Source organism: Emys orbicularis, chromosome 6 (assembly GCF_028017835.1).
Source record: "Emys orbicularis isolate rEmyOrb1 chromosome 6, rEmyOrb1.hap1, whole genome shotgun sequence".
NCBI classification, from domain to species: Eukaryota; Metazoa; Chordata; order Testudines; family Emydidae; genus Emys; species Emys orbicularis.
Genome location: NC_088688.1, coordinates 95854064 through 95867864, shown reverse-complemented (window position 1 = coordinate 95867864; position 13801 = coordinate 95854064). Strand labels below are relative to the sequence as shown.

The 13801-nt window shown below is 39.8% G+C and overlaps 1 protein-coding gene across 5 annotated transcripts in view; it reads left to right on the top strand.

Moving 5' to 3' along the window:
* The window catches only part of PTAR1 (protein prenyltransferase alpha subunit repeat containing 1), a 49940-nt gene that overhangs the window by 11148 nt on the left and 24991 nt on the right, over window positions 1-13801 (top strand). For 3 of the 5 annotated variants that reach the window (XM_065406282.1, XM_065406283.1, XM_065406281.1), the window contains exon 3: window positions 7240-7306. The exons of the other annotated variants lie outside the window; for them this stretch is intronic. In XM_065406282.1, the coding sequence (XP_065262354.1) occupies window positions 7240-7306 (67 nt within the window). The remainder of the gene's footprint in view (window positions 1-7239; window positions 7307-13801) is intronic. 5 annotated transcript variants of the gene reach the window in all.

The following is a 13801-nucleotide window of genomic DNA, read 5'->3' as shown; positions in this document are numbered from 1 at the left end:
GGACATAAGCAAGAAGGCAACCATTGGTTCTTATTTAGCCTCCAGCTCCCTTCTAGCTAAGTTTGTCCTATTCTCATAGAATCAGGTGCTTTGTTGCAGTGAGGCTCAGATCTGCAAACAATATTTGCTCATTCAATTATTCTTGTTAGCAATGTTCAGGGCTGGAAGTTGAAGTCTTTTAATTCTGTCTCTGACAGAGCCTGTCTGAAGTCCTTTCATCCCAAAATACAGACCATCAAACTGTCATCTTACAAATATTTCAGCGGTGTGAAATCCAGGTTTTTGTCTGTTTTTTTTTTTTTTTTTTTTTTTTTTTTTTCCCCCCCTCTCTCTTGAAGAGAGACTCCCTTCTCCATTGTTTTAACAGAAAGCAAACACAAAAAGTGCCTGGTGCGAGATGGTCTGCAAAATTTTTCAGGTTTGTCCGACTTTTAAAGTGATTATCTGTATGTTCTCAAGACTCTGCTATGTTAATGACCTGCTTTATATGCCAAACTTTGCTTTAAGTGTTGGATGACATGCTTTACCCTTAACTGAATATTGCCTTTGTCAAGACAGAGAAGTTTGGCAGAAATCATAAGCTGAAATGATGGAGAGGATGAATGCCGAAAGACTCAATAATCCCATGACTGAGTTACAGAAAGGAATTTGTTTTCATGTAGCTTGTTATACATAATCTTCCAAATGCAGACATTACTTGACTTAGAATCTAAACTGTGATATCCTCATATACTAAGGCCCCACTTCGCACTTCTTACTCAGGGAAAACTCCTTTTCACTTTTAATAGAACTTTGCATGGTGGGCAGTTCTCTTCTGGTTATAATGCCAAGTATAGATTTGGTTCTCATTGGTGCTAAAGTCATTAGCCTCTTTGGTGGGAAAAAGTTTGGCAATTGAAATTGTATTCCAGTCTTTTCCAATGAGTTTATGGAACATCCAATTATACCATCTTAAATACAGGAGTGAAAATAAATGGTTCTGGTTCAAATATCAACTCTTGCAAGTGGTAAATGATACGTAATGATAATTTGCTAGCAGGATCTCATAAGAAGCAAGTACATTGTAATTGATTATTTATTGAGACAATTGCTTAATCTACAGCTGGTCCTTGTTACGTACTTAGGCTACGTAACAAGGCTACGTCCTCACTATGGGGGGGGGGGTGTCGATTTAAGATACGCAAATTCAGCTGCGCGAATAGCGTAGCTGAATTCGACGCATCAGAGCCGACTTACCCCGCTGTGAGGATGGCGGCAAATTGACCTCCGCGGCTCCCCCGTCGACGGCGCTTACTCCTACCTCCGCTGGTGGAATAGAAGCGTCGATTTGGGGATCGATTGTCGCGTCCTGACGAGACCCGATAATTCGATCCCCGAGAGATCGATTTCTACCCGCTGATTCAGGCGGGTAGTGTAGACCTGCCCTTAGAGAGAAGGAAATTCAGAGGTTTTTTTGGAATCCAGAAAAATAGGACAGTGACTAAGCCACCTTGCCATAGTTTTAGTTTAGTAAGATTCTTTCTCCAACTTCTATGGAAAACTGAAGGTTTTGGTTTACTGCCAACTTGAACAAATAAAAAATCGTGTGTTTACTACACACTTTGTGATCCCTCCCATAATGTTTAGATTTATGCATGTATACTGAATATACTGTGTGTAGTGTAATCACAAATTGTTCAGCTGATTACTAGAGGTTATTGTGAATATCTTCAGTCTAAATGGTCAGTTACCACATACTGTTTAGCATTGTATACTTCACGGTCTTCTTTATTCCAACAAGGAATAAAAGGAGTCTCTCTGATATTTTTATTTACAATTGAGAGCATTAATATGTAGAGTGTGATTTCAAGATGCTTGTTTAGGCATTACAGGGCATCTGATCGTATGGTTCTGGTTGGGAACTGGTTACTGTTTTCATTGCGAATGCTTGTTGCTCAAGAGAAAGCAAAATAATAGCTTAGGGTAGCTATTTAGAGAACTGTTACTATCCAGTCTTGGTAACTGTGGCCCTGATTCTGTATGGACTTACTCATATGCATGTGTATAGCCTCATGCACAAGTCCTGTTGGTTTCAAAGTTAAACGCTTGTGTCTTTGCAAAATCAGAGCCCTAGTCTTAGTGTACCATAATTCTAAAAGTGTTGTAATCCTTTTTCACCACTGAACAGATGTACCTTTGAAATTAAAATGTCATGTTCTATAGATTTGTGGTTTCATTTTTACAGTTGTGGGCTGAAAAGTATGCGTGTCATCTTTTTATTTATTTATTTATTTATTTTTATTTTCTGGTACAGCCAAATAAAAACAAACGTACAGAATCTAGGGCCGCATTCACTTCTTGCAGCTGAAGAGACTCCTCTCTGAAAGCAGCCCTGTGCAATGAGCAAGTATGTTGCTGCATTCTGCATAAACCTCACCCAGCAGCAAAGACCTGCTAAAAGTGAATTAAAAAGTAACCAAATCATCTGACCATAAGGCATGTCTTGCTTTTGCAGTACTGTCACGGGATAAATAAAGGAGCAGCAGAAAACCACTCCTATTTTGTCCTATGGCTGACGCATGGCTTTCCATGGAAAGAATGGCAAAAAATGCCCCTAAAATTCATAAAGGGAACCACAGACTCAAAACCCTCACTTCACAGAAAAAATTATCTGCTATTTTTGCAAGTAATGGCTAAGATGACTCTGAGTGAAGGAAGTGTACTTTTTCTGTTTGTCCTCTTCATGCATTTGACACTTTTTGTATAGTTTCACTCTATTCCCTGTATAGTCAATTGGCTTCCCTTGTTTATGTGGGTTTTTCACATGGCATTAGGGGGTGAAATGTTTTTAACATAGTAAAATGTGATTTATTTATTTATTTATTTTTACAGTCACAAAAAATGACAGAGGTACAGAAGTGTCATCTCTGAAACTACTCTAACTCTTTATTTATTATTCCATTTAAACTGACTAGACTTCAAGTTGGTGGTGTTCCTGATCCTTAACATAATAAGGTGCACTAACCTGGAAATTTGTCTGATACATGGTTGTAATTCTTAATAGGATTAATTAACATTAGTTTGGCAAGTGCAGTCACATCAAATATAAACAGTTTGTTTTTAAACTATTTTTAATGTCTGATTTAGCTTAGCTAAAACTTTGTTTAGCACAGTTGACACATTGTATAGTGAGGCTACGTAATAATTACACACCAACAAAATTGCAACCTTAACAATGATTTTTAAAGTCAAGCACTCAAAAGCTAGGAAAAAGCCAGAATTAAGGTTGCTTGTGCATCCTAGTACCAGTATCCTGGCCCAGCCAATCCTACTTTCCCACTTGAGGCTTGCTAAGTCCCAATCTCCCCACTGACTTTCCAGTTTTCCTCCCTGTCCCCACACCCAAACATAGTTTCCTTGACCAGTCAGTCCCAATCTCCCTCCAGCTCCTCATGCAGTCTGTGCTTTTTTCCCCCCCCCCACTGGCTCCCAGTCATTCTCCTTCTAGCTTCCTAGCCAGTTTCTCTCTCCTCCTCCAGTGCCAGTCTTACCAGACTCCTTGTCTTAAACTAGTCCTTTCCCTTCCCTTGGTCTGTTTTTTTTTTTTTTTTTTTTTTGTCCCACATGCATTTGAAGCCAGCCAGGTGGTCACTGAACACAGGAGAGACATGCTCTTGGTTCCTGTGGCTGGCCCCACCTCACCTGACCCCAATTACCGAGCAAGTTCAAATTGCAGTTTTTTTCAGAGGCTTATAATATGGCCAAATTTGGGTGGATTTTCACAAGGACAGGAAAAAGGCACATTCCTGACAAGGCGCTCCTTTCCAAATTTCAAATCTCTGCTCCGAAGTATGGGGGCACTAGAGTATTTCAAAAAGAATGTTTCCATTTTTTTTCCCTCCCCCCCCCCCCCCTTCTTCTTAGCCTTGTTCTCAGAAACAGCTGAACCATTCTGGGTGAAATTTTCCAAAAACTTTCAGCCTGAGACAGTTATCCAGCATGGAAAATTCACCCCAAATGGTTAAAGTTTGGCCAAGTTACAAGCAGCTGAAAACAGGGTCTTATAATGGGTGTGTCAGGCAACCTTAATCATAGGCAGTGCTGTCTGCCCCACCTACAATATTACTTAAAGAATGGGCTAAGGGAGGAAAACATATCATACCAGTGATGAGTTACATTGCAGGAATTGGTAATACCTTAGGTTAAACATTTATTTATTAATGTACAAAGTAAGATGCTCAGGGCTCTTTCTTGTCTTGAGAGGAAAGGAGGTTGCAATTTATAATACTGAACATTCAAGAGATTTTTCTGTTTTAATAATCACAGATTGGAGAAGCCATCAGAGGAATTATATGAAAATCCCAACTGCCCAAGTTGGGGAGTTATGCTGGTTCACATTTAGCAGTGATGTATGTCCATCTCTGTATTTTCTTCCTTACAAGAAATGACCGTTTTGTCATCCAGTAGGTTGCTTAGATGAATCTTGTATTTGTGGTGAATTTACTTTAGAAGAGTCATTATCTCCTTTATTATCTTGATTTCTTTTGAAAGAGGATAAGGCTGACATGTTTGTATAACGTGATTTTTTTTTTTTTTAAGTAATGGTGGTGTATTCAGAGCTTTTGCCTTTTATCATGTCTGTAACTATAAATAAATAGTATTTTAAAAAATTCCAAATATTTTAAATATTCCGTTCTCTTATCATTGCTTCTCATTTTTGAGATGCTATTATGAAAAAGGTGTGCCTGAAGCAGGCACACCTTACTGTGCACCCCTGAATTGGTTTTGTTGCATCACTTGATGCTTGTGATGATCTAGTAATGGATAAAACCAGCAGTGCTTTTGCTAAGCCTCGTTGGTCAAGTTTTGGGTTAGCAAACCAAAACCATAAGGCCTGTAACCAGCAAAGTACTTAATCACATGTTTAACTTTAAGCACATGCGTAATCCCATGTACTTTAATAGGACTATTCACATACTTTAAAATTAAGCATGTGCTTAGTACTTTGCTGGATCAGGGCCTGCATGAGCTGGTTTCAGGTCCCAGTTTGCCCAAACCACTAAAATCCAGATACAGGGCTCTGGCTCATCTCTAATACACAATTTATTTATTTTTTCCAAGTTTTATGTAACTGTGGGTGGTACTGGCTGCACTTGAGCATACTGATAAGGTGGCCAAGGGATGAACTGATTCACTGCTTCAGGCTCCTAGACAGGAGCCTTGATGGCCAAGGCTATGGAACTTCACGTGATTAAATTCACCTTTTTCTGGCAGAAATCCCAAATGAAGGGTGAATCTGGCTAGGCTTGCCCAGAGAATTGCTTGTGGACCTCCCTGGGCCTTGGGGGATTAATGTTCCCCATTGTAGTTAATATAGTCAGTTGATTACTAGTTTTCTGTATGTCCAGTCATTTTAATTGAACCATCCATGGATTTAGCTCCCTGCAGATACCCCTTGCTTTTTCTCCCCTTCCCTAGCTCTTTTCTTAAAACAAATTGTAATCCAGTGCTTCTCCTTCATGAGGATGTAGCTGAACTGAAAATACTTGTTTTGTTGGCAAATTACTTTGGTGTACAACCTTTTTGAATATATTATGAACAGTAAGGAATCTAGACTAACAGTCTTGCGAGCAAAAGCACTGATAATTTTGCTTGTATTTTGGAGAATATCTGTATGCTGCTGCTTCTCCTTACCCAGCTCATTTATATTTAAGAATTGTAATGCTGGGGAAGATTAAGCGACCTGATTTTGTGACTTTTGGAAGCAAGAGTTAAAGAACCAAACCTGAGACATTGAGAATTATCACTGTGTTTTATGAGAGGCTGCACATAACACTAAGCTTTTTTTACTTAGGTAGGCATCAAACTAATTGATTAGTGCAGCAAAATACAGGAGGGAAAGGAAAGGCAAGGCTAGAATAAAATAACTCTTCTGTTTGTCAGCCACCCACACAGCTCCTTCCAGTTTTATTACATCATTAATATGTGTAGAAATCTACAGTGTCTAAAGGGGAGTAGGCAAACAGATGTTTATGGATATGTCTGTATTTCTTATTTAGTGATTAGTCATAGTATCTCAATCTTTGGAGAGGCAGCCTATTCAGAATCATTTAAATGTATTTTCTGTTACATAGTTGTGCAAGTTTCTATGATTCTAACTTACTAAATGAATTTGATGTTCTCTGTTCCTAATCCATAGTTGTGGGGGATTTTCCCCTTCCATAGGTGCAATTTTTGTAGTGATTATTTAGTTACAGGTAAAAGTGTGCAGCATAGAACAGCTATAGCAAATTGCTATCCGCAGTTCAGAGTTCTTAGACCAATGTCTAAGGGGGGAGGGATAGCTCAGTGGTTTGATCATTGACCTGCTAAACCCAGGGTTGTGAGTTCAATCCTTAAGGGGGCCATTTAGGAATTGGGGGCAAAAATCAGTACTTGGTCCTGCTAGTGAAGGCAGGGGGCTGGACTCGATGACCTTTCGGGGTCCCTTCCAGTTCTAGGAGATAGGATATCTCCATATTTATTAAAAAAAAAAAAGTTAGTTACGCTGTTCCAGGAGATGATTGTAATTTTGAGTGGTAAGATCTCAATCGACAATTTTTCAACAATTTTAAGAACTTTGTGTGCATTTAAGTCACACAGTGTATTTTCAATTTTAATAACTAAATGGACTAGAATGCTCAAAGATCTCATACAATCTCTGTTTCAGAACTATCCAATAGCTTTTAATTCACTTAAGAATATTGTCTTTTTGAATCATAGTTGTCCAGGGGGAGGAGAGCCATGATTCCAAGTTATAATAGTGGAGTTTGTAGATATCAGTGAACCCAAGAGGTGGGACTTATTTTAAGTACACCTCTACCTCGATATAACGCGACCTGATATAACATGAATTCAGATATAACGTGGTAAAGCAGCGCTCTGGAGGGGCGGGGCTGCACACTCTGGTGGATCAAAGCAAGTTCAATATAATGCGGTTTCACCTATAACACGGTAAGATTTTTTGGCTCCTGAGGACAGCGTTGTATCGAGGTAGAGGTGTACTTACCATGGAAGGCGAAGAAACTAAACCAACTGTGTGTCATCCTTACAGTTTGAGCTACCTCTTTCTCTGGACTGGAACTCAGCAATATTCCCAGAGGTGTGTTGCAGAAAGAAGAGGCTTTGAGGAAGTATGGAGGCATAAAGAGGGGAGAAGCATTGATGTTTTGTTTTACCACTGTTAATCATTCATGGTTTTTTTTTTTTTAAATCTTTTAGAATTGATAGATATCACGTGTACGCTGCTGCTACTAAACCCAGACTTCACCACTGCATGGAATGTAAGGTATGTCACACTCAGCAAATGATATCACAAAGAGCTTGGCCAGCTGCCTTAAGTCTGAGTTCACCATAAGCTTTGTTTTAAGTGGGATTTAACATAATAATGACTGCTGTTTTGATAAGATGTGCTGAAAGAACTTTTACAATCTTTTCCTTCCTGATTTCCTTTGTAGCTAATCTGTTGCATTTCACAGTACAATGATACTAAAATTATAATTTTAGATACAAATTAAGGGTTATGCCACTTTATCTGAAGAGATACGCAAGATAAAGAATATATTTTACCAAAGGACCATGGTTACTGGTCCTGTTCATGTATCGGTGAACATTTTTATCTTGGATCAAATTTAATATAAAACTGCATCTCTGCTTGCTAGCTAGCATATTTCGAGTCAATGTGTTGTATGAGGTTACCCCAATGAATAATTATGTGAACTATGATTCTTTGTTCACACTGTATTAAACTGGCTACAGAAGGTAGTTGGCAAACATTTTATTGATAGGTAGCTTCTTTCAATGTAATCCATTAAGATAGTATGTTAAATACTTAGATTTTATATTGCTCAGGAGCTAGGATGTCACACTCATCAAGACTTCACATTTGATCAGCATTTGGTTCACTCTTGCTGACAACAGGTAATGCAAATGAAGCCTTGCTCTAAAGAGCATTTCCATTCTTGCTTGACTCCTGGGGCAGCTTAGGGAGCACTGAGCAGTCTGATACTCTTAGGACAAGTCTACAATTAAAATGCTGCAGCGCCAGAGCTGCACCGGTGCCGTAGTGCTTCAGTGAAGATGCGACTGCGCTGACAAGGAAGCTAATTCAGCTCCATGAGTGGCGGTAGCTGTGTCGGCGGCAGAAACCCTGCCATCGACCTAGTGCTGTCTATCCTGGGGGCTAGGTCAGTATAGTCAAACCTCGCAATAACGCGCCCCGCGATAATGCGAATTTGGATATAACACGATCATAAGTTGGCTCCCCTTTAAGGCCGTAATACTGTTCGCGTTTTGCTGGAATACTTTTTTTACGACACTTATAAATAAACCGCATTCTTCCGGTCTTATAGGATAAAGTGACTCCTGGCCATTGCAGGCCCATTGCACTTAGTTCTCGGGTTGTACATGTGTATGGTGTTTGCCTATGAACTTGTTATTAATTTCCTATATTTTAAAAAATATTTTACTGTTATGGATACGCCAGTTTGCAAACGCAAGTCGTTTTCTGCCCAAGAGAAATTGTACGTCCTGGATCAACTAAAGAAGGGCAAACAAACTCAGCTTGCTAGAGATATAGGAATTAGCGAGTCCACTCTGCGAGGGTGGGGGAAGAAAGAAGAAAAGCTCCATAGCCTACCCTGTATTCTTGAAGCGGAAACTGGTTTACAGCGTAAAAAGGTCAAGTTCGCTAATGACGAAAGCCTAGATTCAGCCTTGTACCAATGGTTTGTCCAGGCTCGCTCAGAAGGAGTTCCCATTTCTGGCCCTATTCTGAAAGCTCAAGCAGAGAAATTTGATCGCCTTATCAATGGAAATTAATCCAAATTTAAGGCGACTAACGGCTGGCTGGACAGATTCAAGAAAAGGCACACTATAAGCCAAGTTCTTGTGTCTGGGGAAATCCGCTCAGCTGATAAAGAGGCTGCCGATTCCTACCCAATTGAGCTTAAAAAGTTGCTGGAGGAAGGTTGCTACACAGCCAATGAAGTTTACAACTGTGACAAGACTGGTTTATGCTTTAAAATGTTATCCGATCGCACCCTCGCAACCAGGACTGATAGTCACAAACAAGAAGGCTTTAAGCAGAGGAAGGACCGAGTCACTCTTGTTTTGCGTCAACAAGTCTGGCAGCCACAAAGTCAGACCTCTGATGATGGGAAAAGCGAGGTCTCCCAGATGTTTTCATCATGTTAATATGAAGGCCCTTCCCTTTGAATACACCAACAGCAAGAATGCATGGATGAATAGCTGCATATTTAAAGACTGATTCCATAAAACTTCCGTGCCAGCTGTTTGGGCTCATTTGCAAAAACTCAAGCAGGAGGAAAAACCTCTCCTCCTGCTGGATAATTGCCCTGCCCACCCCCCCAGCGGAAAATCTTGTCAGTCGTGACGGCAAGATTAAAGTCTCTTATCTCCCAAAGAACACTACATCAGAAATCCAGCCACTGGACCAAGGCATAATATCGGTATTTAAGCAAAACTATCGTCACGAAATGATCAAGCGGATGGTGGCGGATAACAACTCCTCCGTCGACACATCACTGGTGTCACTCAACTTGAAAGAAGTCTGTCGCCTCGGCGGGAAAGCCTGGGATGCTATCTCTGCACGTTGCATTGAACGATGCTGGATAAAGGGTCTTGGTCCAACTTTTCTGTCATCTACACACGATGATGGTTATGACAACGAGCCTGAATTTACAAGATTCATTGAAGACGACGTACGTTTAGCCGAAGAAGCACTCAGAGAATACAAGCACAGTCCTCATGATATCCTCAACTGGTTTTCAGCAGATGACATCTGCCCCATATATGAACACATTTCAGATGACAAAATTGTTGCAAATGTCAGCAGGAAGAATGAAGCTGCACCACCAGAGCCTGAAGCCAGTGGTGCTAATGATGACGACGATGATGGCACCTCAACTCCCCCCACCAAAAGTGTCCGAGGCAGTAAAGCACCTAGAAGCCAGTTTGAGGTGGCAGGAAACTCAAGATGTGGACAGCGTCAAAATCCTCCAACTCAGAAGCATTCTTGACTTTGCTAGAAGCCAACAGTCCGCGGCAAATAAGCAGACCACACTAGATAGATTTTTTTTTTTTTTTTTTTTTTTAAAGAAGTGATGAAATTTAAAATTATGGAGTCATGTGACCAGATTGACTTTGCACTCTGCACAATGATTAGTATAGTCGATATCACATGTTTCTTTCATGTACATGTAATTAAATTACTACTTTTGTGTTTAAAACACGCTGGGATAACCGTTGGTTTTTTTACAAGACTTAAACTGACCGGCTTGAAATGGTAAATTTTCATAACCCGGCTATAAAGCGACCCCACATTTATCGCTATCAAATTTTTTGGACCCCATTTATCGCGATATAGCGGGGTTTCACTGTATAACTGCATTGCTCAGGGGTGTGGATTTTTCACACCTTTGAGTGACGTAGTTATGCTGATGTAAGTTTAGAGTGTAGACCTACCCGGAGATCCCTACCCACTGCAGACATGAGGAAAGGGGCTACTAGAATGAATGTGCATACACACTCTTTTCTTTCCAACCACCTGGGAAGAAAGGAAACTAAGTGCTCCTTGTCACTTAGGCACATCATAATAGTACTTAGCATTTTTATATTGCGTTACATGTAGGTTTGTAATTACTATTGTGCTCATTTTATAGTTAGGGAAACTCAGACAGGAAAGTAAAGCTATTTGCTCAACCTGACATAGGAAATTGTTGGCAGAGCCAGGATTAGAACTCAGGACTTGATTCCACTTCCTGTACAGCACAGGACTTCACCAAGTGGATTAGAGTAATGGTCTATTTAGACAACTATGCAATCTCGAAAAGTGGCTAATACTGGATACTTCACAGGAATTTGTCAGATCCACATAATGAACAATTATAGAATAACCTGCTCATAAGGGAAGTTTTTTCCTAATGTCAAGTGAGTAGTGGTTGGTTGATGCCCTGAATACTACATCCCTTTTAAAATTATACCACCGTTTATGAAACTGGAAGTTATTATCCATGTCAATGGCTAACCCCTTTTTTGAGTTCTACTAACCTTTTTTAATTTCTCCTAAGCTCTGGATGTCAATAATATTTTGAGGTAAAGAGTTCCACAGGTTAATTATATGTTGTGTAAAAGAGAAAGAAAGTATTCCTATTTCTTCTATCCGTTATTAAAGGCAGTTTTCTGCCTTTTAATTAGATGTCTCCTTGTTCCAGTATTGTGAGAGAAGGTGCTTGATTGACCTTCATTGCTGCTACTGCTTCTAGCCTTAGTCCCCTCTATATGGAGGTTAGCTTTTTGAGTCTTCTTCTCCATTCCAGTCTGTCTTGAACCAGTTCCTCAGATACTCCACAGCTAATCGAATCTTTTTGTATAACATCCATCCATATAGTTCTGGATCTTCTGACCCTTCTCTTACCCTCCGCTTCCAAGTTTAATACCCTGTTTCCTCTACGTACTTCAGGTGGTTTGAGCATGTGAAAAGAAGATCAAAGCTGGAATTCCCTCAGCTTTTCTGTAATTAATTGGTACCGCCTTCACGCTTCCCCCTGATTCGTTCGTTACAAACATGAGATTGACCTTTTCCATAGCTGTCATTATTTTAATTCTACCTCCATCAGGATGTTGCACCTTGATTATTTTGAGACTCTGATATTCCATTTGCTAATGGCACTGCTGGTCGTCCAAGCTGAATATCAGACTGAGTCATACTATGATATTTAGATATACCTCTCAATGGGAGGAGGAGTGTGGACATGCCCTGTCCCAAGCATATCCTCTGATTTTTTTTCAGTCCACATGGGAACTGTGCGGGCTTGACCATCACTTAGGATAACATAGCCCTACTTCCCCAGTGCACATAGAGGAGGAGCAGCAGGGACTTGCCTCCCTTTTCCTGGGGATGCCCAATAGAAGCAGTTCCTTGCACTCCCCTAAGCACAGAGACTGCAATTGATTCCCCCTTGCACAGGGCACAGAAGCGGGGAAAAGCTCTTTCCATATTCTTTCCACCCCCACCCAAGGGCCAGGGACAGGTTTAAATAATAGTTTGGGGGGTTTTAAACAAGAAATTGCAGCTTTAAATCTAGGTGTTTTAAATATTTAGACATGGAGATTTTCTCAGTTCAATTGGTTTCTTGCAGTTGGGAAAAATAAAGAAATCAGTCCATTAAGACTGTATTTGTGGTGAGTAGTTGTCCGATCCAGATAAAGAAAGTATTTTTTCCCCAGCCTATAATATAATTATCCAGGTTGGTGCTGTGAACTGATTTTTGAAGTGTCATTGATTAAAGAAAAGGGAAATGTGGCAGTCATAGTAAAGGGTTGGCTATCATGAGAAAAATGTATCTTTGGGTATATTTGAAATGATAAAATTCATGGGGCTTTTAAACAGAAAACCCCCCACTGAACCTATTCTGTAACACCATATGTAAATTTCTCAGGTGTTGCTATAAGTAATGTTCTCTGTAGCTGTATTGCTGCTGCTGAAAGTTGAATCCATTTTTTTTTTTTTTAAATGGAAGTATATAAGAACATAATGTGCATACTGGGTCAGACTAGTGGTCCATCTAGGCCAATATTCTGCCTTCTGACATCAGCCATTGCCAGATGCGTCAGAAGGAATGAGCAGAACAAGGCAGTTATCAAGTAATCCATCCCCTGTCATCCAGTCCCAGCTTCTGGCAGTCAGAGGATTAGGGGGGACAAAGCATGGGATTGCATCAGACCATCTTGGTTTATAGCCATTGAGGGACCTATCCTCCATTCTTTTTTTACTCATTTATACTTTTGACCATCACAACATCCCCTGGCAATGAGCTGAACAGATTGACCATTCATTGGGAAGAAGTACTTCGTTATGTTAGTTTTAAATCTGCTGCCTATTGTGTTATGTTGTTGGGTAAATAACACTTCCTTATTCACTTTCTCCACGCCATTCATGATTTTATAGACCTCTGTCATATCCCCACTTAGTTGTCTCTTTTTCTCTTTCCTGTCTTGTTTGTTTGTTTGTTTGTTTTGTTTAATCTCTCCTCATATGGAAGTTGTTCTATACACCAATCATTTTCATTGCTTTTCTCTACACCTTTTCCAATTATAATATATCTCTTTTGAGATGAGGTGACCACAACTAAACACAGTATTCAAAGTGTTGGCGTACCATGGATTTATATAGTGGCATTATGATATTTACTGTCTTATCTATCCCTTTACTAATGATTCCTAACATTGTTAGCTTTTTTGACTGCCACTGCACAGTGAGTAGATGTTTTCAGAGAACTATCCACAAAGACTCCAAGATCTTTCTTGAGTAGTAACATCTAATTTAGATCTTGGCATTTTGGATGTATAGTTGAGATTGTTTTCCAATGTGCATTACTTTTCACTTATCAGCATTTAATTGTATCTACTATTTTGTTGCCAAGTCACCCAGTTTTATGAGATCTCTTTGCAGTCAGCTTTGGACTTACCTATCTCGAGTAATTTTGTATCATCTGCAAACTTTGCCACCTCACCCTTAAACCTTTTAAAATAGATCACTTATGAATATGTTCAAAACATAGATCCCAGTACAGATTCTTGGACGACCCTGCTATTTGCCTCTCTCTATTGTGAAAATTGATGTTTCCTACTCTTTGTGCCTTATCTTTTAACCAGTTCTGTCCATGAGAAGACCTTGCCTCCTTATCCCAGGACTGCTTAGTTTGCTTAAGAGCCTTTGGTATGGGACCTTGTCAAAGGCTTTCTGAAAGTTCAAGTACAC